At 48.7% G+C, this 24,202-nt stretch overlaps 1 protein-coding gene across 2 annotated transcripts in view; it reads left to right on the top strand.

Moving 5' to 3' along the window:
- The first annotated feature begins 7,238 nt into the window (after positions 1-7,238).
- The window catches only part of COL6A2 (collagen type VI alpha 2 chain), a 31,095-nt gene continuing 14,131 nt past the window's right edge, over positions 7,239-24,202 (top strand). For both annotated transcript variants that reach the window (XM_063095058.1, XM_063095062.1), the window contains exons 1-11: positions 7,239-7,309; positions 19,314-19,456; positions 19,557-20,155; positions 20,375-20,395; positions 21,221-21,286; positions 22,754-22,807; positions 22,900-22,944; positions 23,304-23,330; positions 23,564-23,590; positions 23,683-23,727; positions 24,111-24,164. In XM_063095058.1, coding sequence (XP_062951128.1) covers positions 19,342-19,456; positions 19,557-20,155; positions 20,375-20,395; positions 21,221-21,286; positions 22,754-22,807; positions 22,900-22,944; positions 23,304-23,330; positions 23,564-23,590; positions 23,683-23,727; positions 24,111-24,164 — 1,053 coding nt within the window. In that variant the 5' untranslated portion in view covers positions 7,239-7,309; positions 19,314-19,341. The remainder of the gene's footprint in view (positions 7,310-19,313; positions 19,457-19,556; positions 20,156-20,374; positions 20,396-21,220; positions 21,287-22,753; positions 22,808-22,899; positions 22,945-23,303; positions 23,331-23,563; positions 23,591-23,682; positions 23,728-24,110; positions 24,165-24,202) is intronic.

Here is a 24,202-nt window from a genome sequence, read left to right as displayed (position 1 = left end):
CTGCCACCAGGACCCCAGAACTGCAGGGCCACTGGCAGCATGCAACGCAGGCCTGGAAGACTGCAGGTACCAGTGCAGCTCACTGAGCTGTGCCTGGCAGAGCTGTGGAAGTGAGGCTGCCTGAAACTTTGGGGGCCCAGATGCCCACCTGTGCCCAGGATGCAGGACTTGGAGTCAAAGGAGATTATTTTGGAGCTTTAAGACATAATGTCTGCCCTGCTGGGTTTCAGACTTGTTCGGGGCCTGTTTTTCCTTTGTTTTGGCTGATTCCTCCCTTTTGGAATGGGAATGTATACCCAATGTCTGTTCCACCATTGTATCTTGGAAGTAGATAAATTTGGCTTTGTTTTTCAGGTTCACAGCTGGAAGGACTTTTGCTTTTGGTCTCAGATGAGACTTTAGACTTTGGACTTTTAAGTTGGTGCTTGAACAAGCTAAGACTTTTGGGACCATTGGGACGGAATAATTATATCTTTTATGTGAGAGGGATATGAGTTTTGCGGGGCCATGGGTGGAACGATGGAGTTTGGATGTGTCGTCCCCTCCAAAACTCATGTGGAATTTTGATCCCCAAAGTGGCAGTGTCGGAAACTGATTGAGTCATGGGGGTGGATCCCTCATGAATGGATGAATGCTCTCCCTGGGGGAGGGGGGATAAATGAGTGAGTTATTGCTCTATTAGTTCCCGCAAGAGCTTGTTGTTTAAAAGACCCTGGCACTTCCCCTCTCTCTCTCTCTTGCTTCCTCTCTCGCCATATGATCTGCCTGTACCTGCCAGCTACCTGCCACTTTTCCGCCATGAGTAGAAGCAGCCCAAGGCCCATGCCAGATGCAGCTGTTCCAGAATCGTAAGCCAAATAAAACCTCTTTTCCTTATAAATTACCCAGTCTCAGGTATTTCTGTTATAGCAACACAAAACGGACTAAAACAGTGGTGGTAGTGGTGATGATGGTGGTGGTGGTGGTCATGATGTCTGTAATGTCATGGTGAAGGTAATACCTGCAAAGGTGGTGGTGATAGTCGTGGGATGACCATGGCATTGATGATGGTGGTGGTGGTGACAACTCTGGACCCCTTAAGTCATCAAAGAAAGATTGAACTTTGTTAGGCGTGGTTTTTGTGCGTTTCATTGTGTTCTAGTTCTCTGAAAATTGAAAATATGCAATACCTTTTGAGTTATGTGTACTTTTGAGAATCCACTTAAATCTGTGGCCCTCTTCCCAGGAAAATACACATAGACAAAGTTTATCTCTGACTTTGGGGATTTAGTGACCCTACTCTCTGGGCTGTGCTTACCTGGTCACCTCACATCCCTAACAGGCCAGGCTGGCCATGGGAGTGTTTGCCAGTGTGGCCCTCCTGTTCCAGCAGAGAACTGAGTTTCATAACTTTCGAGTGACCCCTTCAATTCAGCACAGCACAGTCAGTTAAGAGGGAACTTTTAGTGAGGCATAAACATTTTGAAATATTTGTAACCTAATTGCACATAGTTTAGATGTGCTCAGACGTAGTGGAAGGGAAAAACCACCACCACTGGACTGGAAGTTAAAAGACCTGGAATTTTCTTCCCCACCACCTGCCTCCTCCCGAGCTTCCCTTGATGCAGGATTGGTCGGATCAGATTGTAAGGGCAGCTTCATGGATACCATGGTGGGGTGTTGCTATGATCAGGCTGAGTCCACTTTCTGAGAAATGACTGTCATGTCCAAGGCCAGACATTCAGTGGGGAATAAAGGCCCCTCAGTCATCCCATGGCTGGATTTTGCCCCAAGTCTGCTGGGCATTCAAGACACCTTTCCACCAAGGCAGCACCTCTAACTTCCAGTGTGTGCCCCCACCCTTCCTGCCACCTTGGGTCCTCCCCCATCTGGGCCCCAGCTCCCAGCCTCTGGTCCACTGGAAATGTAAATGTAACCGTCATCCCTGCCAAGTTCTCACAGCACTCTAGAGCAGTTGTAAAATTAAAAGACAAAAATGCAAGTGCTCAGCAGCCCAGGAACCTGTAAGATTGTCAAGAACAAAGAGATAGCTTTAGCTTAGAAAAGTACAAACCCGCAGCTCCATCACCAACTCTGAACACCCGCACCATGACACAAACTGACTCTTGCAGTTGCCCGTTAATGGCCAGTTTTGCAATGTTTTCATTTTCTTCTGAGTTATCCCTGGAGAATGTTGAGATCTCCTGGGGTGGGGAGAACATTACTTCTGTCTGTCAACTCTTTGAGTGAACAAAGGGGACTCTGAGTGCAGAGGCACCTTCTCAGGCTTCCTCTGCATTTCCAAGCCCAGCCACAACATGAGAGCTGTGGCCCCGCCACCCAAAGTTTCCTGCACAGCGTACTGAGCACCAGAAAGCCACGGAGGGCTTTTCCACATGGAAGCATTTCCGCCTCCTCGGCCTGGAGGCATGTGGCAGGAAAGGAAGCAGCATCACTTACTCCTCTGCGGGCAGGCCAGCACCGACAGCCAAATACAGAACACTCCTCTCCAGTGGGGTGCATCTTAGCCCTATAGCGCTCGGCCTTCGCACATCTCCCCACAAACGGGATCAAAAGCAGCAGCACAGACACAGTCATGTGACCTTGGCATGTAGAGTCCTCCCAGGAAATGGAACAGCGCCTGCAGCTCGGGGAGCCCTGAGCATCAGACAGCCAACCCCAGCAGGGCCCTTGGTGGATGGGTGCCCCTCCGTAGCCCACAGCACCTGAGTGCTCTGGGAAGATCGCCATCACACACCTTCAGTCTGAAAATGTGTGCGGTAAGGAGGAGACAGACCCCAGCCCACCTACAATGCTAGAGCATCAGAATGCGGCCGCCATCGTGGGACAGGCAGAGGGAAGCCTCCTCCACCCAAGAGGCAGTAAAGGCCAAAGGGCCAGGTCCCTCCAAAGCCATCTAAGGAAAGCCCGTGTTGGTTTTATGAAAAGGGGGCATCTGGGTACAGTGCTACAGCATGAGGTCGGCTGCACCCCCCACAGACCCCACAGATCAACCCCACATCTGAGGTGGGATGTACCTCTGCTCAAACCAGGAGGGGGCTTCTAGGGTATCAGGTGTCCTGTGAATCTCCACAGAACCAGAGCCCTGAAGAGCCTGCATTTTGGAGGCTCGAGGACTTACTGATTCAGCAGCCCCTACCTTGGCCCATTCTATGCTGAGCATTGCCCTGCAGACGTGAGGGGACATGCAGTGCGTCCTTGCCCTCAGGTATTACAGTGTAACGCAGTGTCTGGCATATGGCACACTGGGTGCCTCAGGAGGTGTGCCACTGTTGTGTGACCACTGCTGTCAGTACTGCCTGGAGAAACAATAGAAAGTCAACACGGCAGGGCCACGTACTGACAGCCATTACCAGGACCCTCGCAGGAGGGAGGGGATAGGAACAACAGGGTCCCTACGGGGCCCCAAAGCAAGTGCCTGGCTTCCCCTGACGGGTCCAACCCGATGCCAGGGCCTGGTGTCCCTGCAGTGCAGAGATGTTGACTGGACTGCCCACCTGCTCGGGAGGCAGGAAGCATTTCTCTGAAGGTGAATATTCACAGGTGTGGCCTTCCTTCAGGCCTGGCCAGCCCATGATGTTCCCACCAGGACTTGTGTGAGCTCCACAATGCCTTCTCCCACACCGACACCTCCAGCGCCACAGGGTCTGCTGGGTCATTTGGCCCATATGCAGGGTTGCTGCACCCAGCCAGGGTCTGCTGCATGGACGGTCCAACTCCCACCCCTCCCAGGTGGCAGCTCGGTGTCACCTGAGCAATGGGTCAGAGCAGCATTCCTGAGAGTGGAATGTGTTACCTTCAGAACCTGCCAGGGGACCCAAGAGGCAGCAATTTGTCTTTCACTTTGGAGGGATGTCCTGGCACAACCCTGACCACAGACCCCCCCAACCACTTCCCTGAAATTCAGGTCCCTTGGGCTTGTCTCCCACCCACACAGCATGTGCGTCTAACAAGGCCTCTAGTGCACTGGCCTCCTGCTCTCCCTCCTGCCCTTGATGTCGCCTCTGCAATGGGTCAAGGTCATCTCCTGCGGGATATCCAGGTGTCTGGATCTCTCAGACTATGTTAGGACAGAGAGAAGTTAGCCCGACCCTGATGCTGAACCGTGAGCGAGTACTCAGTCCTTCCCATGTGAATGCAGCCCATTCCTGATCCTCCTCTCTGACTGGAGTGGAAAGGGACACAATGGCCAGTCAGGGGCCTCATCGACCTGCTGTAGCAACAACACCACGTCACACAGCAGATGCGAGTGGAGCTCCTACTGGGTTGAACCTCGGAGGTCTACAGGCCATCTCCAGAGTGTATCAGTTGCTGCAAGTCAAGGCCAGGGAATTAAACACACGTGAGGGTCCACAAGCCCTCCCTCTGTTAGGTCTTTAATGGTAGCACCATCCTCCCAAGATATTGTTCGTGATTTACTGTCTTAGCCATGGAGGGGGAAGGGTCAAAGGTTTCCCCTTGGAATTCCCTACTATGATGTCTGTTATCACACAGGCTTGCAACTCAGCCTGTGGTTACTCCAACCACCAAGTACGTGAATTACAACTACACACCCGAGGACCAGGGAAATGACCACTGGGTGGTCTGCTAGCCCAGGGGACCCGCTGTGACCAACACTTTAGCCAGGATTCCTTTTATTCCCTGACCCCATAAACCCCTTCTCTAAAACGGAGGCCAGCGGGAACACTTTGGGTCTCCAAGTTCCAGGGTCCAATTATCATTCAAAATGTCTTGATAGTCCCCTTTGCCCAGCATCCAGTCACCCAAGTAGATGGCTGTAGTACTCTACAGTACATACTCATCAAGATGGTGTCTGGTCCTTCCTCCTGGTGGCCTGGCCACCTCTGCCATCAACCTTTGCCAGATTAAAAAGTTAGCCATGTCTAAGTACAGAATAAGGATTGTGATTTTTTATTGAAGTCCCTGCCATCCACCTCTCTGTTCCTCCCTCTGCCACCTGCAAGGGCAACTCTGGCTTCTCTGCTCCTCAGCATGAGCCATCTCTTTCTCCAGGCTTCTATGAGCCATCCCAGATTTGAGTTTGCCCTGACCTAAAGACCCTGCCAGGGGATTAAATCCCATGTTCCAAGAAAGTGCCTCCAAGTCAACACTGCTTGCTTATCCAGCCTTCTATTCTGTCCCCCTGGATGAAGCACCCTCCAAATCCACCCCAGTCTGATCCAATCCACCTCCAGCGGTACTGCCCTGGCTCTTGCTGCTCCTTTGACATGTGCCCTCTCTGCTCTCTGATCAGGCCCAGCAGGTCCCAATCCAGGTTACACTGGACTTTCTCCCCAGTCATTGGCCTGGCAGCCAGGAGGCCAGGTGAGCAGCCCCAACAAGGGCACCTGTTGCCTTGTGGGGGAGGCTGCTGCACAGAGGGAGGGCTGGCTGACCTCTCTGCAAGCTCTGATGGGTCAGGGGGCTACAGAGCCACATCCTCAGGGCTTCCACCCCGTCCCAGCCTGTGTTACAGTATCCCAGGTTCTCTCACCCAAGGGCCTTGGCCAAGCATGCAGACCTGCCTGCAGCAGCCGGTCCTCACTCACCTTCAGCCGGCTGCTGGGCCATATCAGCACTTCCACCGCAGGAGGTGGGATTTCTCTTCAGCTACTACCACAGAGGCCCTCTGGCTCTCACACTGGGCCTCCCACTGCCCATTAACCATCTCAGTCTCCCGTTATCCCTCGACTGGAGAGGCTGACACTGCACAGGGAGGGGTGGACACTGATGCTGGGACTGCAAGGTGGTCTAGCCAGAGCTCAGGGCTCCGGGAACCAAAGCAGGTGAGAGCACAAGGGTCCCTTTGCTGGGGCTCAGGTGTATCTTACAGGCTCTGTGGACAGCAGACAGGGGTGTTTAGGGACAAGCTCCGAGTGTCTTGTCAGGCAACTGCCATTCCCCCACTGCTGCTGGGCACTATGAGGACTCAAAGGCATCTCCACAGACCCCTGCTGTCAGCCCCCTTACCATCTGGCCAGGAGATGGGACACAGATTGAAAGAAGTGATCAGGTCTCAGAGGGTGGAGGGAGGAAGGCCCTGAAGACCAGAGGTTGTCCACACAGGGAGGGCCACCTCCTGGGGCACAGGTGACCAAGGATCTCAGGGGCTCTCTCTTCCTGGAGGAGGGGCTAAATCAGACATTTGCAAAACTGCTCATCTCAAGCTGGAGCCTCACCAGCTAACTGCCTGGCCCCTTTCAAGGACTGCTCTGAATGCGGCCCTGTCCCAGAGCCCAGGGACCGCCCCCCCACCCCTTCCAGCCCTGTGTGCATCCCACCTCATGGAGGAGCCCTGGTCCTGGGGGCTGGGATCTATAGCTCCAGGGTCGGTACTAGGGATCTAAACACAGCCTGCGGACCACCAAGGGTTGCTTCCAGCCCGGCCAAGGACCCCTTCTCACCCTGTCCCAGGCTCTGCTCAGGTGGGGACATCAGTGACCCCAGGACCCATCAGCAAGCCCACCTGTGGCATTCTCGCAGGAAGGGGTGGCTCGCCAGCACCACTGGGCCCTGACCCCAGCCCCTGGAGCGCCTGAGACTCGGCGGTCCTGCGCACCTTCACCTCGGCCCCTGCCTCTCTCAGCCCCAGGGACAGCCCTGGTATCTGCAGGTGCGACCCGCGCTGCAGCCACGGCCGGTGGGCGGACTGATGCACCTGCTGACCCGTGGGGCCGCGGCGGGGAGGTCTCAGCGCCGCCCTCGCAGCCCCGACCGGACTCAGCCTCCGGCGGCGCGGCCTGAACAGGGGGCCGGGGGTGCCGGGCGGGGGAGACCCTGCGCGGTCGAGGCGCAGCTGCTGTCGAGCAGCGAGTCCCGGGGGCGCCCCTCGTCCGTCCCCAACACCCCAGGGCCCCGAGGTGGACTCGGCTCGCGGCCAGGTCGCCCGGAGATGGGGCAGGGGACAGCAGGAGGCCCGGCCGGGGAGTGAAGTCCTCGCAGCGGCCGAGGTAGGGACCCGGGTGGAGGAGGGGAGTGGGCTCAAGTCCTGAGGGGCGCGGGGGACTGTGAGGACCGGCAGAGGGGGGCGGCGAGCCCGACTGTGTCGCGAGGGGAGCCCGGGCCCCGCCGCGTCCCCCGCTCGTCCCCGCCGTCCCGCCGTCTCCGCCCTCCCCGGCCCGCGGGTCCCCGCCCTCCCCGTCCGCGGGGCCGCAGCGCCTCCTGGTGGCCGCACTCGGAGCGGGCGGGGCGGGGATAAAGCGGCGGCCCCGCCCGCGGTCCCCTCCCTCCCGCGCACTCGGCGCCGCGCCTCGGGCCGTCAGGACCTGCAGCCTCCTCCGGACGTGTCCAGCCAGAGCACCGGGACCGGGTAAGCCCCTCGCCAGGCCCGGAGCGCCCCAGCCCCGCACGGCCATCGGGAGCACCGAGAACGCGCGGGGTCGCGGCGGGCGCCCGGTAGGGGACCTCGACGGGCAGGGGACCGCCGGGCCGCGCCCGGGACTCGGCTCCCCGGTGCGGTGACGGGTCCCCCGTGCAGCCCCACGTTTCAGCGCGGGGCCCCGCTCAAGTCTCTCCACAACCGCGCCTTCGCCGCGCGCTGCTGTCCCCAAGCGGCCTGCGCCATGGGGACCGGGGGTGCAGAGCTGAAGATGGGTGCGCGGCGCCGTCCGGCTGCCTCCACGGGCCTCTCCACGGGCCTCTCCCCGGGCACAGCCGGTCTGGGGAGGGGTCACCCTCTATTCCTGCTCGGTGCTAAGGCTCCGAAGCGCTCCGGATGGCTGCTGGGGCAGTCCCGAGACCTGTCCGGCACCTCCGCAGGCCACCAAACCCCCGAAGGGACGAGCATCTGCAGCCAGACCCAGGCTGGGTCCTGGGAGGCTTGGTCTTATCTGTGGTCTGGAGGACATCTTCAGGGGTTGAGGGGCCTCAGTCCCCCCACCCCATGAGAAGACACCGCCCCCCCCCCGACTTGGAACTGTCACAGGGTCTCCAGGGGTGCCAGCCCCTCTCCCCAGGACCCAGGAGGGAAGGAGGGAAGGGTGGGTCAGGAAGGAGCCTCGCAGAGAGGGGCCAGGGCAGGGAGGGGAACACAGGTCACACCCCCACCCTGTCCCCCCAATTGCTGTCCCCCACACCCAGGGCTGGAGCCCACCACAGGGCATCCCCCAGTCCCTAGAGCCTGTTCAGGGGGACACTAAGAGGGCTGATTGAGAGGGCCTAGTCGTGGGGGAGTCCCCCCCAGGTTCAGCAACCATGGAGGGAACAACCCCTGAGACCATTGCTGTTGCCAGTAGTAACAACACGGAACAGCTGCAGTGGAGCCTCAGGTGTGCAGAGGGCCCAGGTCCCAAGTCCACCCAAGTGTCCCAAAGGGAGAATCTTCACTTTTAGATTGATATCCAGAAACGTGGCTTGAGATCACAGATTTTCCTGTAGTTTTTCTTCCAATAAAAATGTTCTGGCTTGGAGGCCATCTCATGCCTATTTAACAAAAAAGGGAACCATTTGGGGTTTATGCCCTGCCTCCTTTCCAATGGCCAGGAGGGGCGTTTGGGATTCCAGGAGGGAAGATTTGTCTGCCTTTCCCAGTTGGAGGCAGGAGGGTGTGGCCAGGAAGCAGGCCTGGGCCTCCTTGGACGCCTTAAGCACAGGTGACACCAAGTCACTCTGGGTCTGATGGGAGGGCCCGGGGGTGGGGTGCACCATGCTCCCCTCTGCAGAGTGCACAGGTCTTGGTGGACAGTGGCCTCCCTGGCCACCTTGAAGCTGCCTTGCCTTTGCTGGTGAGGTGGCGTGGGGAAGCCATGACCACCGGCAGGCGGGGGCAGTGATTGGGGACATCTGCGGTGGCAGCAGCAGGGAAGGCCATATCCAGGAGAAGGTCTGGGGGTTTGTCAAGCCCACCTCTCTCGGGGGCATCTGTTTCTCATCTGTACAAGGTCAGGCTTTAAAGCACCCTCACTTCCTACCTAGCATGGAGTGGAGATAGACTATATTTACAGCCACAAAATGCCTTATGGAAAAGCCAACGCAGCTCTAGTGATTGTTTCAGGGAAAACACAGATGGTTGGACTCTTTCTTTTTAAACACAGCCCCTCATTTCGATGAGTCGGTCTGCTTGTGCCTCTTTCTCACATTTATGCAAAGCAGGGGGGAGGGGTGTCTGTGTGAGGCACACCCCGCCCAGCAGGGGTCATGGGCTGCTGCTCACTGAGCAGACCCTGTGGCGGCCCTGTCCTCAGCCGCACGCGGGGATCAGCCACGTTGCGAAGCAGTCTTCTCCACAGGCTGCACGCAGGCCCGCCCGGCCCAGTGGAGCCCCCTGCTGCCTGCTGTAGATGCTGCAGTGAGCAGGTGGGGGTTCTGCTCTGGGCCCCTGGGTGTGAAAAGTATTAAGGCTTTCATGCCCGCTATCACACCAGAGAAGTAGAGAAGGGCCCTGGGACTCTCCACATTGGACGTGTCTCTTTTATTTGCCCATCTCATGGATGAAGAATGACATCTTGCGTGGGTTTGCTCTTCGTGTCTGATTTCCAGGCAGCACAACATCATTGGGTCACTGACCATTTATACTTTTATTGTGACTTTCCTGGCTGTGATTTCCCCAGGTTCCTAACAGGTGTTCAATTTTTACTGATTTGTAGGAGCTTTTATTCCTTCTGACTTGTATTACTGTGGTAAAATACACGTTACATAAAATACCATGGTAGCTATTTTTAAATGTACAGTTCAGTGATATTAAGTACAGTCGTATGTTATGCAACCATCACCACCAACCTTCTCCAGAACTCTTTTCATTTTGTAAAGCTAAAGCCTATTAAGCAAGAATTCCCCCACTCCTCCCTTCCCCAGCCCCTGGTGGGCACCGTTCTACTGTCTCCCTGAATTTGACCACTTTAGGTGACTCATACCAATGGAATCCCACAGTATTTTTCCTTTTGTGACTGGCTCATTTCACTTAGCATAATGTCTTCCAGGTTTATTCGTGGTGTAGCATGTGTCAGAATTTCCTTCCTTTTTAAAGCTGAATAATATTCCATTGTGTGTCTATACCCCATTTTGTTTATATTTTCACCATTGCTGGACGCCATTCCTGGGAGGCTTCTGTGTTTTAGCTAGTGTGAATGGTGCTGCTACGAATGTGGGTGTACGTATGTCTCTTCAAGACCCTTGGTTTTAGTCTGTTTTGTGTTGCTATAACAGAAATACCTGAGACTGGGTGATTTATAAAGAACAGAGGTTTATTTGGCTTATGATTCTGGGACAGCTGCATCTGGCACAAGCCTCAGGCTGCTTCTACTCATGGTGAAAAGTGGCAGGGAGCCAGCGGGTACAAGCAGATCACATGGCCAGAGGAAGCAAGAGAGTAAGCAAGAGAGAGAGAGAGAAGGTGCCAGGGTCTTTTTAAGCAACGAGCTCTCGTGGGAACTAATAGAACGAGAACTCACTCATTAATCCCCCCTCCCCCAGGGAGAGCATTAATTCATTCATGAGGGATCCGCCCCCATGACTCAATCAGTTTCCAACACTGCCACATTGGGGATCAAATTTCTGCATGAGTTTTGGAGGGGGCAACACATCCAAACTCCATCAACCCTAGTTTCTATTTCGGGGGGTATATGCCCAGAAGTGGAATTGTTGGACCATTTGATAATTCTATTTTTAAATTTTTAAGGAGTTGCTGCACGGTTTTCCACAGTGGCTGAGCTATTTTACATTCTCACCAACAGTGCACAAGGCTCCAGTTTCTTCACATCCTCACCAACACTTGCTATTTTCCATTTTGTTTTGTTTTGTTTAATAGTAGCCATACTAATGGGTGTGAAGTGGTATCTCACTGTAGTTTTGATTTGCACTTCCTTAATGATTAGGGATGTTGAACATCTTTTCATGTGTTTATTGACTATTTGTTCATGTTATTTAGGTCCTTTGCTCATTTTTGAATCAGGTCTTTTTGTTGCTGTTGAGTTTTAGGAGTTCAGTGTGTATTCTCGATGTTAAATCCCTTATCAGATACACGATTTGCAGATATTTTCTACTATTCTCTGGGTTGTCATTTTACTCTGTTGATAGTGTTTTTTGATACATAAGTTTTTTTAATTTTCATGAAGCCCAATTTTCTGTTTTTTCTTTTGTTGCCTGTGCCTTTGGTATCATATGTAAGAAATTATGGCCGAATCCAGTGTCATGAAGTTATTGCCTCCATGTTTTTCTTCTAAGAGTTTTAAAGTTTTAGGTCTTATATTTAGATTTTAGACCAGTTTTGAGTTAATTTTTGGATATGGTGTTAGGTAAGGGTCTAACTTCATTCTTTTGTATGTGGGTATCTAGTTTTCCCAGCACCACTTGTTGAAAAGAATGTCTTTTCCCCATTGAATGGTCTTGGAACCCTCACTGAGTATCATTTGACCATATAGACAGGGTCTATTTCTGTACTCTCTATTCTACCCATTGGTCTGTAAGTCTGTCTCTATGCCCGCACCACACTGTGTTGATTACTGTACCTTTATAGTAAGTTTTGACATCAGGAAATGTTAGTCCTCCAGCTTTGTTCTTTTTTTTTTTTTTTTTTCCAAGATTGTTTTGGCTATTCAGGTTCCTTTGGGAATCTATATGAACTGTAGGATGGATTTTCTATTTTTGTAAAAAAAAAATCTTAATAGGGATTATGTTAAATCTGTAGATTGAATTGGGTAATATTGACCTCTGAACGACACTAAGTCTTCCAATCCATGAACTTGGGCTGTCTTTACTTTTATTTATATCTTATTTCATTTCTTTCAGAAATGTTTTGTAGTTTTCATTGTACAAGTCTTTCACTTCCTATGATAATTTCTAAGTACTTTATTCTTTTTGATACTATAGTAAATGGGATTGTTTTCTTAATTTCCTTTTTGGATTGTTCATTGTTAACGCATATAAATGCAAGTGATTTTTGAGTGTTGACTTTGTATCCTGGTACTTTGTGAATTTATTAGTTATAACAGTTTTTTTGTGGAATCTTTAGGGTTTTCTACATGTAACATAATCTCAGAGATAATTTTGCTTCTTTTTTTCCAGTTTGAATGCCATTTATTTCTTTTTCTTGCCCAATTGTTCTGGCTAGGATCTATTACTATGTTGAATAGAAATGGTGAAAGCAGACATTCTTGCCTTGTTCCTGACCTTAGGGGAAAAGCCTTCAGTCTTTCACTGAGGTTCACTGTGGGTTTTTCATATAATATGACTTTTATTATATTGAGGTAGTTTCCTTCTATTCCTAGTTTGCTGAATGTTCTATCATGAAAGGGTGTTGAATTTTGTCAAATGCTTTTTTCACATCAATTGAGATGATTATGTGGTTTTTTCTCTTTCATTCTGTTAATGTGGTATGTTACATTAATCAATATTCATATGTTAAACCATCCTTGCATTCCAGGAATAAATCCCACTTGGTCATGGTATATAATCCTTTTAATATCCTGCTGAATCCAGTTTGCTTGTATTTTGTTGATTTTTCTAACAATGTTCATAAGGGATGTTGGTCTGTAGTTTTCTTCTTTTGTAGTATCTTTGACTGGCTTTGGTGTCAAGGTAATGTTGGCCTCACAGAAGGAGTTAGGCAGTGTTTTCTCCTTTCCATGTCTTTTGAAAATTTTGAGATAGATTGATGTTAGTTCTTATTTAAATGTTTGGTAGAATTCATCAGTGAGGACATCGGGTCTAGGGATTTTTTTTGTCAGGAGATTTTTAATTACTGATTCAATCCCCTTACTATGTATAGATTTATTCAGATTTTCTATTTCTTCATGGTTTAATCTTGGTAGGTTGTATGTTTCCAGGAATTTGTCCATTTCCTGTATGTTATACAATTTGTTGGCATACGATTGCTCTTAGTACTCTCTTATAATCCTTTTTATTTCTGTAGAGTTGGTAGTCATGTCCCTGCTTTTATTTACAATTTTAGTGGTTTGAGTCTTCTTTCTTTTTTTCTTAGTTCATCTAACTTAGGTTTGTCACTTCTGTTGGTCCTTTCAAAGAACCAGCTTCTGATTTAATTGATTTTCTCTATTATTTTGCTATTCTCTATTTTGTTTATCTCCTCTAATATTTATTATTTCCTTCCTTCTTCTAGCTTTGGGTTTAATTTGTTCTTTTTCTAGTTTGTTAAGTTGTAAAGTTAAGTTGTTGATCTGAAATCATTCTTGTTTTTTAATGTAAATATTTATAGCTATAAATTTTCTTCTTGGCACTGCTTTCCTATGTCCTATAAGTTTTGGTAATTTGTGTTTTCATTTTCATTCATCTCTAAGTATTTTCTAATTTCCCTTGTGATTTCTTCTTTGATCCATTGGTTTAAGAATGCATTGTTTAATTTCCACAAATTTGTGATTTTTTGTTTCTTTCTGTTATTGATTTCTACCTTCACTCCATCATGGGTGGGCTAAGAAGATACTTTGTATGATACCTATTTTTCTCAGTCTATTGACATGGCCGTCATTGTTGCACCTACCCCCACTGTTGCAAGCCCCTCCCTCTCTGGCTAAAATAATTTACAGGGGATTCAAAGGGATAGCACATTTTTCCCTTTTTAGTTTTCTCTTTTTTACCTTTTGGGAGCCAGACATTGAAGCTTAGCACATTCAAAAGCAAACACATGTAAAGGGGAAATTAAAAAGTAATTGCACATGCCCAGGGGAAAGCGTAGTCTCAGAAAAGACCTGAGAAGACCTTAAGTTTACACTTCAGGCTTATCCTTGGCACAGAGACAGCCTACAACAATCAAGAAGACAAGGCAAAATACAGATACATCAAACGCTGCGGAAGGGGAGATTCTGATTTCCAGAGCTATCACATTATTGGATTCTAACATCCAGCTTTCAACAACAACAACAAATCACAAGGCAGGCAAACAAACAAGGAAGTTTCTTTCCTATTTCAAAGGAAAAAATAAACCAACAGAAACTGTCTCTGAAAAAGACCTAATGGTGGATCTACCAGACACTGACTTTAAAACAACTGTCTTAAAGATGCTCAAAGAACTAAAGAAGGTGTGGAGAAATTCAAAAAAAATTAGGTATGAACATAATGGAAATATCAGTAAAGAGCTAGAAAACCTAAAAGAGGTCAAAAAGAAATTATGGAGCTGAAAAGTATAATAAGTGAAATGAAAATTTCACTACAGGAATTCAGAGGCAGGTTTGAACTAGCAGAAGAATCAGTGAACAGATATCACCATGAAAATTAGTGAGTATGAGCAACAGAAAGAAAAACTATTGAAGAAAAGTGAACAGAGACTAAGAGACCCATGGGACACCATCAAACAGACCAATATACACATTGTAGGAGTCCTAGAAGAAGAGAGAGCAAAAGGAGCAAAGAGAACATTTGAAGAAACAATGGCTGAAAACTTTACAAATTTGATGAATGACATCAATATAAACATTCAAGGAGCTTAATGAACTCCAAGTAGGGTGAACTCAAAGAGACCCACACTGAGGCACATTGTAATCAAACTGTCAAAAGCCAAAGCATTTTGAAAGCAGCAAGACAGAGTGACTCATTACATACAAGTGATCATCAAGATTATCAGCAGATTTCTTACTAGAAACTTCAGAGGCCAGAAGGCAGTGGGGTGATGTATTCAAAGTGCTAAAAGAAAAAAGCTGAAACCACAAAGCCTATATCCAGCAAAACTGTTTCTTTAAAAGTAAGGGAGAAATTAAGACATTCCCAGATAAACAAAAGCTGAGGGAGTTCATTACCACCAGACCTGCCCTGCAGTAAATGCTAAAGGGAGTCCTACAGGTTGAAATGAAGGGATGTTAGACACTTGTGCAAAGAAATAAAGATCTCAGTAAAGATGGGCAATTATAAAAGCTAGTATTATCGTAACAATGGCATTAACTCCCCTTTTTATTTTCTACATGATTTAAGAGACATACTATTTTTTTTTTAATTTTATTTTGTCGATATACATTGTGGCTGATTATTGCTCCCCATCACCAAAACCTCCCTCCCTTAGACATACTATTTTTTTTAAAAGTTATTAGTCTAAAGCCTAGTATTATTGTAACTTTGGCTTGTAATTCCACATTTTGTTTTGTACATAATTTGGAAGACCAAAGCATTAAAAATAATCTTAGTTCATGTTTTTGGACATAATATATAAAGATGTAATTTTTTGACATCTATAACTAAAAGAGATGGGGACAGAGCTCTTAAAGGACTAGAGTGTTATGTTATTGAAGTTAATCTGGTATATATTCAATTTAGAGTGCTATAGTTTTAAGAAGTTAAATGTAATCCCCATGGTAACCACAAAGAAAATAACTAAAAAATAAACACAAAAGGGAATAAGAAAGGGATGTTAAATGTTTCACTACCAAAAAATCAGCTAAACACGAAAGACAGTATTGTAGGAAATGAGAGACAAAAAGGCTATAAGATATATATAAAATAAGGTAAAATGAGAGAAGTCCCTCTTTATCAGTAATTACTTTAAATGTAAAAGGATTAAACTCTCCAATCAAAATACAGAAATTGGCAAAATGGATTTTAAAACCATAATCCAATTATATGCTCTCTACAAGAAACTCAAATTTAGATCCAAAGACATAAATAGGTTGAAAGTGAAAGGATATTCTATGCAAACAGAAACCAAAAGAGAGCAAGGGTGGCTATATGAATATCAGACGAAATAGACTTTAAATCGAAACAAGTTACAAGAGATAAAAAAGGACATTATATGTTAATAAAAGCCTCAAAACAGCAAGAAGATATAACAATTATAAATATTTATGCACATAATGACAGACCATCAAAATTTTTTTATCTAAAGAATATGAAATTTTGGTCACACATTGGGAAGACTGCTGCCTGGCTCTTGGTCTGTTTCCACTCTGCTCGTATTACTTTCATTGTAACGATGGTCATATGTGAGAGCCCAGTATTGACAGTGCAGAGTGGAACCCATGCTGCCTATGTTCAGACCTCAGCTATTAGCCAAGAACGTTGGGCAATTTGCCTGTACTGAGTGTCAGTTTCCTCATCTATGGAATGGGTTTGATCAACATACCTGTGTTCAAGGGCCACAGTGAATGTTAAATGAAGTAATGTAAGATAATGTCAGGTACAGAATAATTATAAAAGATTTTTCATTGTCATTTCATTCTCTATATTTTCTTCAAAGACAATTTTAGTTCATGTTTTCTACTCAGGTACTTACTTCTGGACTTTATTTGGTTGTACCATGCAAGGTAGTATTATCTTTATTTCTAGTCATATGGTGAGCTTTTGTCCCAGGCTTTTTCTACAGCTCTGAAAGGCCATCATCTTATTTCTTTGGTTCTTGTACGTTCATATGCCCATTGCTGTGTGGTCTGCTGGTCTGTACCAAAACCAAAATTACTTAATTATTGTAATTTTATCATGTATTTGCACTTGATAGTGCAGGTTTTCTCATCACTCTTTTTTTTTTTTTAACTTTTCTCAACTATTCTTTCTTATAAGAATGAAACTTAGATTCATTTTGCCAACTCCTACCAGCAAAAAAGCAAAAAATTTTCTTGGAGATATTAACTAAAATCACATTCAATTGTAGATTCAGTTAGAAATAACTGATGTTCTTAAGTATCAGTTTAAGATATTTGGGTGATTTCTCATCCAAAACAAGGTTTGTTTCTCCAGTGTGTTTTTCAGAAAAATTCTGAGTTTATTTCAGAAGTCCTGCACATGCTTATTAAGTTTATTCCTTGGATTTCTGTTGTTTTTCTTGCTAGTATTTTTTGTGACATTTATTAATTGGATGTTACTGATAGAAGGAAATCAATATCTTTCTGTGTATATGTATTTTTTATAACTGACTCACTAAATTCTCTTTCCCTCCCTGCCCCCCCCCTTGTTCTTTTTTACAAAACTTTGTTCAGTTGCTTTTCTTGGGTTTTCTAGGTAGACAATTCTCTTTAATAAGAACAGTTTTGTGTCATTTTCCAACATTTATACTTTGTTTCCTTTTACTTTCTTATTGCATTGGCTTCCAACACAACACTGAATAATAAAGTGAGAACAGCACTCTTTGCCTTTTTTTTTTTTTTTTTTTTTTTTTGTAATTTAATGAGCATTCTTCTAATGCAGGAGTTTTTAACCAGGGTAAGGTCTGTGAATGGATTCCCTGTATTTATGGACATGATTTCTGTATAGGTGTATCTGTGCCATTTGCGTCAGGTGAAATTGTCCATGTTCTTAAAAGCATCCATAACCCACAAACATAAGACCAATATTTTAGTTTTTGTATAAAATATGATGTTAGTTGTTAATTTGAAATTTATATCCTTTATAATGTTAGCTCTTCTCCTAAGTTTCTTATGAGGTTTGGCCTTGTCTGTTGGGTTTGGGGTTTTTTTGTTCTTAATTAGAAATGGATGTTTGGGGCATCTACTAAAACAATTGCATGGTTTTCTCTTTTTATATTAATGTGACTTACATTAATACATTTTCTACTGTTTGCTATATCATTGGATCTTTAACTAACTTCATCTTAGTTTTGGTATAGTGGTCCTTAATATTTGCAGCATTTTATTTTCTTAGTTAAGATTTTTGTAGCTATATTCAAAAGTGAGATTTATCTGAAGCATTACTTTTAGGGATTTCTTTCATCAAGTTTTGGTCTCACGTTATGCCAGATTTAAAAATGAATTAGACAGAAGTTGGGTTTTTTTTTATGTTCTGAAACAGGTAAAATGGAAGTGTTTGTTCTTGAAGGTGTGAAAGAACTCACCCACATACTGCCTGGGCTAGAGTCTTTGGCAACAAGTTTCCTTCCAGTGTTTCCATTCTTCCAGGACAGAGTCCAGCAAGTTCCTCACCCCTTCCTGAGACCTTTCACAGAAAATGGCCTTTCATATTAATGTAGAGCTGCACTTGGTATGCTCTTAAAAACAAACAACAAAAACCTTCCTCATCTATCATGATATTGTTTTATTTGTTATTAAATTTGTGTATTTCTATGTTTGTGCTTTTTTATTCTTGATTAGACTTGCTAAAAAAAATTCTATTCTATTGGCTTTTCAAAGAACCAGCTCTTAGGTATATTTATTATTCTACTATGGTATTTATTATTTTCTCCCTCTTGCTTTACTGAGATTTGTTAGTTTTTTTAATCTCTAATTTCTTCAACTACATGCCTAATTCATATACACTAATTTCTTATTTAACAACATAAAGCAGCTAAGGCTTTATATTTTCTCTGTGTATGGCTTTGGCCCTTTCATATTTGTCTTTATGTGTAATATTCCCATTGTCACTAGATACTACATAGTTTTTACAAGAGAGAGTTTTTAAATTCCCAGGTGCTTTAATTTTTTTCTGTCTTGTTAGTGACTTCTTTTACATTATGGCTCAGGGAATTTGATCTGCACAATTAAAATTTTTTTTAAAAAATTAATCAAAGCTCTCGTGTGGCTTACTCTGGTATTAAATTTTGTAAAAATTTTAAAGTAATGTATATTCCCTACCTGTAAATTTAAAAGACATAGATACATATAAAATACATGTGTGTGTTTTATGCATGTTTTTCAAATCCTTTTTGTATGGCCCTGGGCAGTCCCCATGGACATTTGCACAAAGTAGACGGTGTGCTCAGGCCAACTCTGATCACTTCTTTGAACTGGGTGTTTTGAACCTGGTCCTTGTGCCTTTCAGCCTGCTCTGGCAGCCAGTACAGCAGGCCAGCTTTGGGCCTGCCCTGACAGCCTCTCTGAGCCAACACAAGCCAAACCACAGGACACCAGAGAGGATGCTCAAGGGGGAGGGGGCAGATCCATTTGCTCCAGGGACTTGACTCTGCTTTCCGCCAAACCTACTTTCTCCTAGTACCTAGTAGAGTCCTCCCTCAATCCTTATCAGAGTCCCATTTAAAGGGGAGTAAGCCAGGCCAGAGGGAAAGTGGCCTGCCCAGGGTCACATGCTGGGACTCCTGAGTGAAGCTGGGGGTCTCGTTGCTACAGGGCTGACCTGGGCAGGGGAGGGAGGCTGGTCACTAGTGTTTCGATTCCAGGCATACGTGCCTGTCTACCTGCTGCACCGGGGCTCCAGAGGACAGGGAAGGACCTTGAAAGTCTGAATACCACAACTGACCCCACTAAACACACCCATGATAGGTGTGCAGCCCCACCCGGGATGCAGGAGAGGGCACAGCCCCCCAGCCAGGTGCTGGTGGCAACCTGTGCCAGGTGCAGGCCCCAGCTTTCTTGAGGAGTGGAGGGCAGTTCCCCCAAGCCTGACGACCCACCATGTGCCCCTGACATCATGGAAGAAGGGTTAGAGGACAAGGAGGGGGTGGCAATGCATGTAGTGGGCGTGGTGTCTGCAGCGGCCCCTCCCCCCTGTTGCAGGACTTCAGGGTGCACAGCCACTGCCAAGATGCTCTGGGGTCCCTTCTCTGCGCTCCTGCTCTGGGGGCTCTTGGGGGGCCTCCACGCCCAGCAGCAGCAGATCATCTCACCCGGCACCTCTGAGAGAAACAACAACTGCCCAGGTACTCGTGTGGGCCAGGGCTGATCAGACCACTGCCTGCCCGGGGCTCCCCTCATGGCCCCTCGCTGCAGCAGGCCCATGACAATCCCGTGTCCCCCCAGAGAAGGCCGACTGCCCTGTCAACGTGTACTTTGTGCTGGACACCTCGGAGAGCGTCACCATGCAGTCCCCCACGGACAGCCTGCTCTACCACATGCAGCAGTTCGTGCCGCAGTTCATCAGCCAGCTGCAGGACGAGTTCTACCTGGACCAGGTGGCCCTGAGCTGGCGCTACGGCGGCCTGCACTTCTCCGACCAGGTGGAGGTGTTCAGCCCGCCGGGCAGCGACAGGGCCTCCTTCATCAAGAGCCTGCAGAGCATCCGCTCCTTCCGCCGGGGCACGTTCACTGACTGCGCCCTGGCCAACATGACGCAGGAGGTCCGGCAGCACGTGGGCAAGGGCGTGGTCAACTTTGCCGTGGTCATCACAGATGGCCATGTCACAGGCAGCCCCTGCGGGGGCATCAAGCTGCAGGCCGAGCGGGCCCGGGAGGAGGGCATTCGGCTCTTCGCTGTGGCCCCCAACCGGAACCTGGATGAGCAGGGCCTGCGGGACATCGCCAGCACGCCGCACGAGCTCTACCGCAGCAACTATGCCACGATGCGGCCCGACTCTACCGAGATCGACCAGGACACCATCAATCGCATCATCAGGGTCATGGTGAGCCCTGGGCACGGGGGGACCAGAGCCAGCGCCCACTCACTGGCCACCCACTCCAGGCCTCAGTTTACCTCCCTGAGGGAGGAGACTGAAGGAGTTGAGGCCAGGCGGGTCCCATCCACCCAGGTGCCCTGTGACCCCCCTCCCAGACTCCAGGTGTAACTGTGCTGGAGCTCAAGACTTATGACTAACCCGGGTTTCTCTGTGTCTTTTCTGCAGAAACACGAAGCCTATGGAGAGGTGAGTGGCCCTTCCCATTCCTGCCACTCTGGCCAGAGCTGCCCTCTGGGCCTCTGAGGCGGGCCCAGCAGAGGTGATCGCACCAGCCACCAGCTCCTGGCACTCCCCAGGCGGAGTGGACAAGAGGAGCAGCTTGATCCATTGAGTTTGGACCACAGGCTCCCAGCCAAAGCCAGGCCATTTAAACCCCCTGGGGGTCAATGTTAGGGTCATCTGCCAGCACACATGAAGTGAAGAGGTTGAGGGTCATGCCTCCAGGCTGGCGGGTCTGTCAACCCAGGACTCACCACCCAAGCGCAGCTGAGCCAGGTCAAGAGGAGAAAGCAGGCAGCTGGTGGTATGCCCAGCTCAGGGACCGCAGCCTCAGGGTCCTTGACATCTCCACGTCCCTGCGTGTCACCAGCTCCAGCTCCCAGGAAAGGAGAGCAGGCATCTGAGCTCTCCACCCTGGAGGCTCCCTTACTTAGAACAGCTGCTCACAAGTATGGTGGTTTGATCCCTGTATACAGATGATGCCTAGTCAATGTCCATGACTTGTTAGTCCTTTTTACTATTTGTCTTTGCTTAGCACAGTCTCGATTTTCCAAAACTTGAGGAGAACGCCTGACATAACCAAACTCCCCAGCTTATCCCCAGTGGATACAAGGCCTCCAAACACCTAGTGTGTCTGCCCCCTTGTCCCAGCCCTGCTGGTCCCCACAAGCATTGCAGGGCTCCCTTTCTTCTCTCTGAGAGTCATGGGCTACCTGTGTCCTGACCCTTGCCCCACCACCTGGGGGCTTTTCCTGCCATCTGACCTGCTGTCTCTCTGCTTTCTCGTTTCAGTGCTATAAGGTGAGCTGCCTGGAGATTCCCGGGCCTCCCGGCCCCAAGGGCTACCGCGGACAGAAGGTAAGATGCCCAGACAGCCCTGACCTCTCTTTGAACTCTGCATTTAAGGCCAGCTGTGCCTCAGATGGTCTGTACACTTCTGACCCTGGAGAAACTAAAATTCAGTTTTTGTCCACTTCCTTTGAAATGGCATTTTGAAAAAGTAGAAACGGTTTTTAAATTACTAAGATATGCCTTTAAAACATTCTTGTAAAGTAAACAAACACATTCAAATAAAACATGAGATGCATTACTGTCGATAATATGATTGCTAATCAATACAAAGCACCATGTTTGTAGTTCATTAAGTACGTTTTAGGAAATCTAATTTGAATGGTCATACATTTTCCTAACAACAGAGACACATAAAATAAAATCCTTCCAAAACTCACTGCCAGAGTATCTGAAGCTCCAGTAGTTCATGTCTGTCAAAAATTATAAAGAAAGACAAAGGAGTGGAAAGAAACTTCTAAGGAGATGAGACAAGGAATTTAAAATACTGTTACAGAGGATGTTGTTACTAAGTAGCTTCATGTTTTCTTTCTTAATTGAATGAGAACTACCTAGACCCGTGTGTACCTGGATGCACTATCTCCAGGACGAGACATCTCCAGGCCACTGGCCAGACCCTTCCCCTCCTGCTTTGGCCCCTCTCCATCCTGGCAGCAGTGCCCTCCCTGCCACAACTGAGAATTAATTTGCCACTGGGACAGCCTTGGCTGCTCACAAAAGTGGAGTGACCCCATCCTGGGGGTGGGGGCCGTTGGAAGCTGCCACAGGAGTCACTGTGGTTGGAGTCTGGAGGCAGCAAGGGTGGCACTGACCTCAGTGGACACCAAGATGCAAAGGGGACCCCAGAACAGGGCACAGCATGACCTTCCAGAAACTTCTGTGCCCACTTTCCTCTCTCCTCTGATCTCTCAATTATTCCCCTTTCCTCTGCCCATTTGCATTTAAATTGGAAGCATATTATTAAATAGACATACTTATTTAATAAAGTTCTACGTTACAAAGTTAAAGTTTTAATTCCAAGGGAATGTAACTTTTTTATGGATTTCTGAAGTGCTGATCTGTCAAAAGTTACTCAGATTCCCCCCTCCTAAGTAGAGGAATTAATGTCCCAGTGAAAGCAACCCAGGCATTTATGGAGAACAGAGCCCCATGTCGGCTATGGTCATAGCCACTGGGTGTGGAAGGCACCCCCTTGCCGGTTGTCCCCACCCCCAGGGGGCTGCTCCGGTCATGTTTGCAGGCAGCTTCGTGGAAAGCTGTCCATTGGGGCTCAGAGAAACAGGATCGGGACAAGCCTGGTCTGATGGGGGCCAGGCCCTCGGAGGCAGCTGTCCCAGCTCTGAGATGTCTGCACCTGGCAGAAGCGCCAGCAGCCTTCCCTGTGCCACTCTGACAGGACCTGTGATAGGGTCTCCGTGACCCACCACCCCACCCTGCCTTTTTTGGTTTACCTTTTTCTCTGTTGTCTGCTTTTAGGGTGCCAAGGGCAACATGGGTGAGCCAGGAGAGCCCGGACAGAAGGGCAGACAGGTGTGTGTCCCCCCACTCCCCAGCCCCCAACCCATCTGTTGGCCCCATGCCCAGGGCAGGTTCACATTATGGCCCCTTGTTTTCTTCCACAGGGAGACCCAGGCATCGAAGGCCCCATCGGATTCCCAGGACCCAAAGTGAGTTGGGGGCTGGGAGGTACTGGGGACAAGCCCAGGGCTTCCGGGCTTTGGGTGGGGCTGGTGCAGGACCCAGCACTGTCTGGGGCAGGCCCCCCACCTCCACCCTCCCCTGCCCCTGCTACCGAGGAAGAGAAGCATCCCAACAGTCTGAAGGTCACCTCAATACCCAGCGTCCGGCCTGACCCCACATCCAGCCTCCTCCACCAAGCTTTTTGTTTAGAATCCACATGCCATTTCCAGTCGCTGGACAGAGCCCCCATATGCCCCCTCGGCCTGCGGGGTCCTGGAGGGTCCTTCCCTGTCTGTTTCTCAGTTCAAGACCCACCATGATGTCCTGTTCTCTCTTTCTGCCCTAGGGTGTCCCTGGCTTCAAAGGAGAAAAGGTAAGGTCCTGATTCTGAACCTCCTGGACCCAGGCTCATCCCAGTGCATCTGTAAGAAGCCTGTCAGTCACTCCTGGCAGGGACAGACCTGGGCTTCTGTCAGTGGTGGTTTTGTTCTGGGGGTTCTTCAGGCCTTATGTTTGGGCCAAGGACTTTGACTTGCGCCCCAGACACAATGATGTCCGTGATGCCAAGAGACACAGTCTAACTGGCCTTGCTTTCCTCCTGCACAGGGTGAATTTGGAGCTGATGGACGGAAGGTGAGCTGGGCTGGGTGGGCGGGCACCCCACCTTTCTGCTGCTTGGAGGGGACAGAATGGGCGCTAACTGAGTCTCTCTCCTCTCTCTCCAGGGGGCCTCCGGCTTGGCTGGCAAGAACGGAACTGATGGACAGAAGGTAGAGTGAGCCTCCGTCCCATCGCCAGGCCTCTCGGGGATGTCCCAGTCTCCCTGGCAGAACCCCCAGATCTGTCCTGGCCTGGCCTGACCAGCAGTTCGCACACACACGCGTGTGCACATGCACACACAAGCACACAGGGTGGGGGGCACTCCAACGCTCGTGCACCGTGCCGCATCCCAGAGACTCACTGTGCCTCCCAGAGCTGGCTCCAGGATAGCTGCCGTGCAATTGTGTCCCCACCACCCCCTGTGCCCTGACAGCGCGTCTGGCCCTGCACTGGGGATCAGCCTGGCCCCGCCTGCACTGGCACCTCCCTCCCTGGCCATCAACAGTCCCAGAATCCTGCCCTGATGCTTCCTCTGTCTTCTGTTCTTCTCCAGGGCAAGCTGGGGCGCATCGGGCCTCCTGGCTGCAAGGGAGACCCCGGAGCCCGGGTAAGCACCCCCACCATCCTCCTTAAACCTCAGCAGGC

The sequence above is a fragment of the Cynocephalus volans genome, chromosome 1 (genome assembly GCF_027409185.1).
Source record: "Cynocephalus volans isolate mCynVol1 chromosome 1, mCynVol1.pri, whole genome shotgun sequence".
In the NCBI taxonomy this organism is placed as follows: Eukaryota; Metazoa; Chordata; class Mammalia; order Dermoptera; family Cynocephalidae; genus Cynocephalus; species Cynocephalus volans.
Note: the sequence above shows the minus strand (reverse complement) of the source record. Positions and strands in the feature narration are given on the sequence as shown.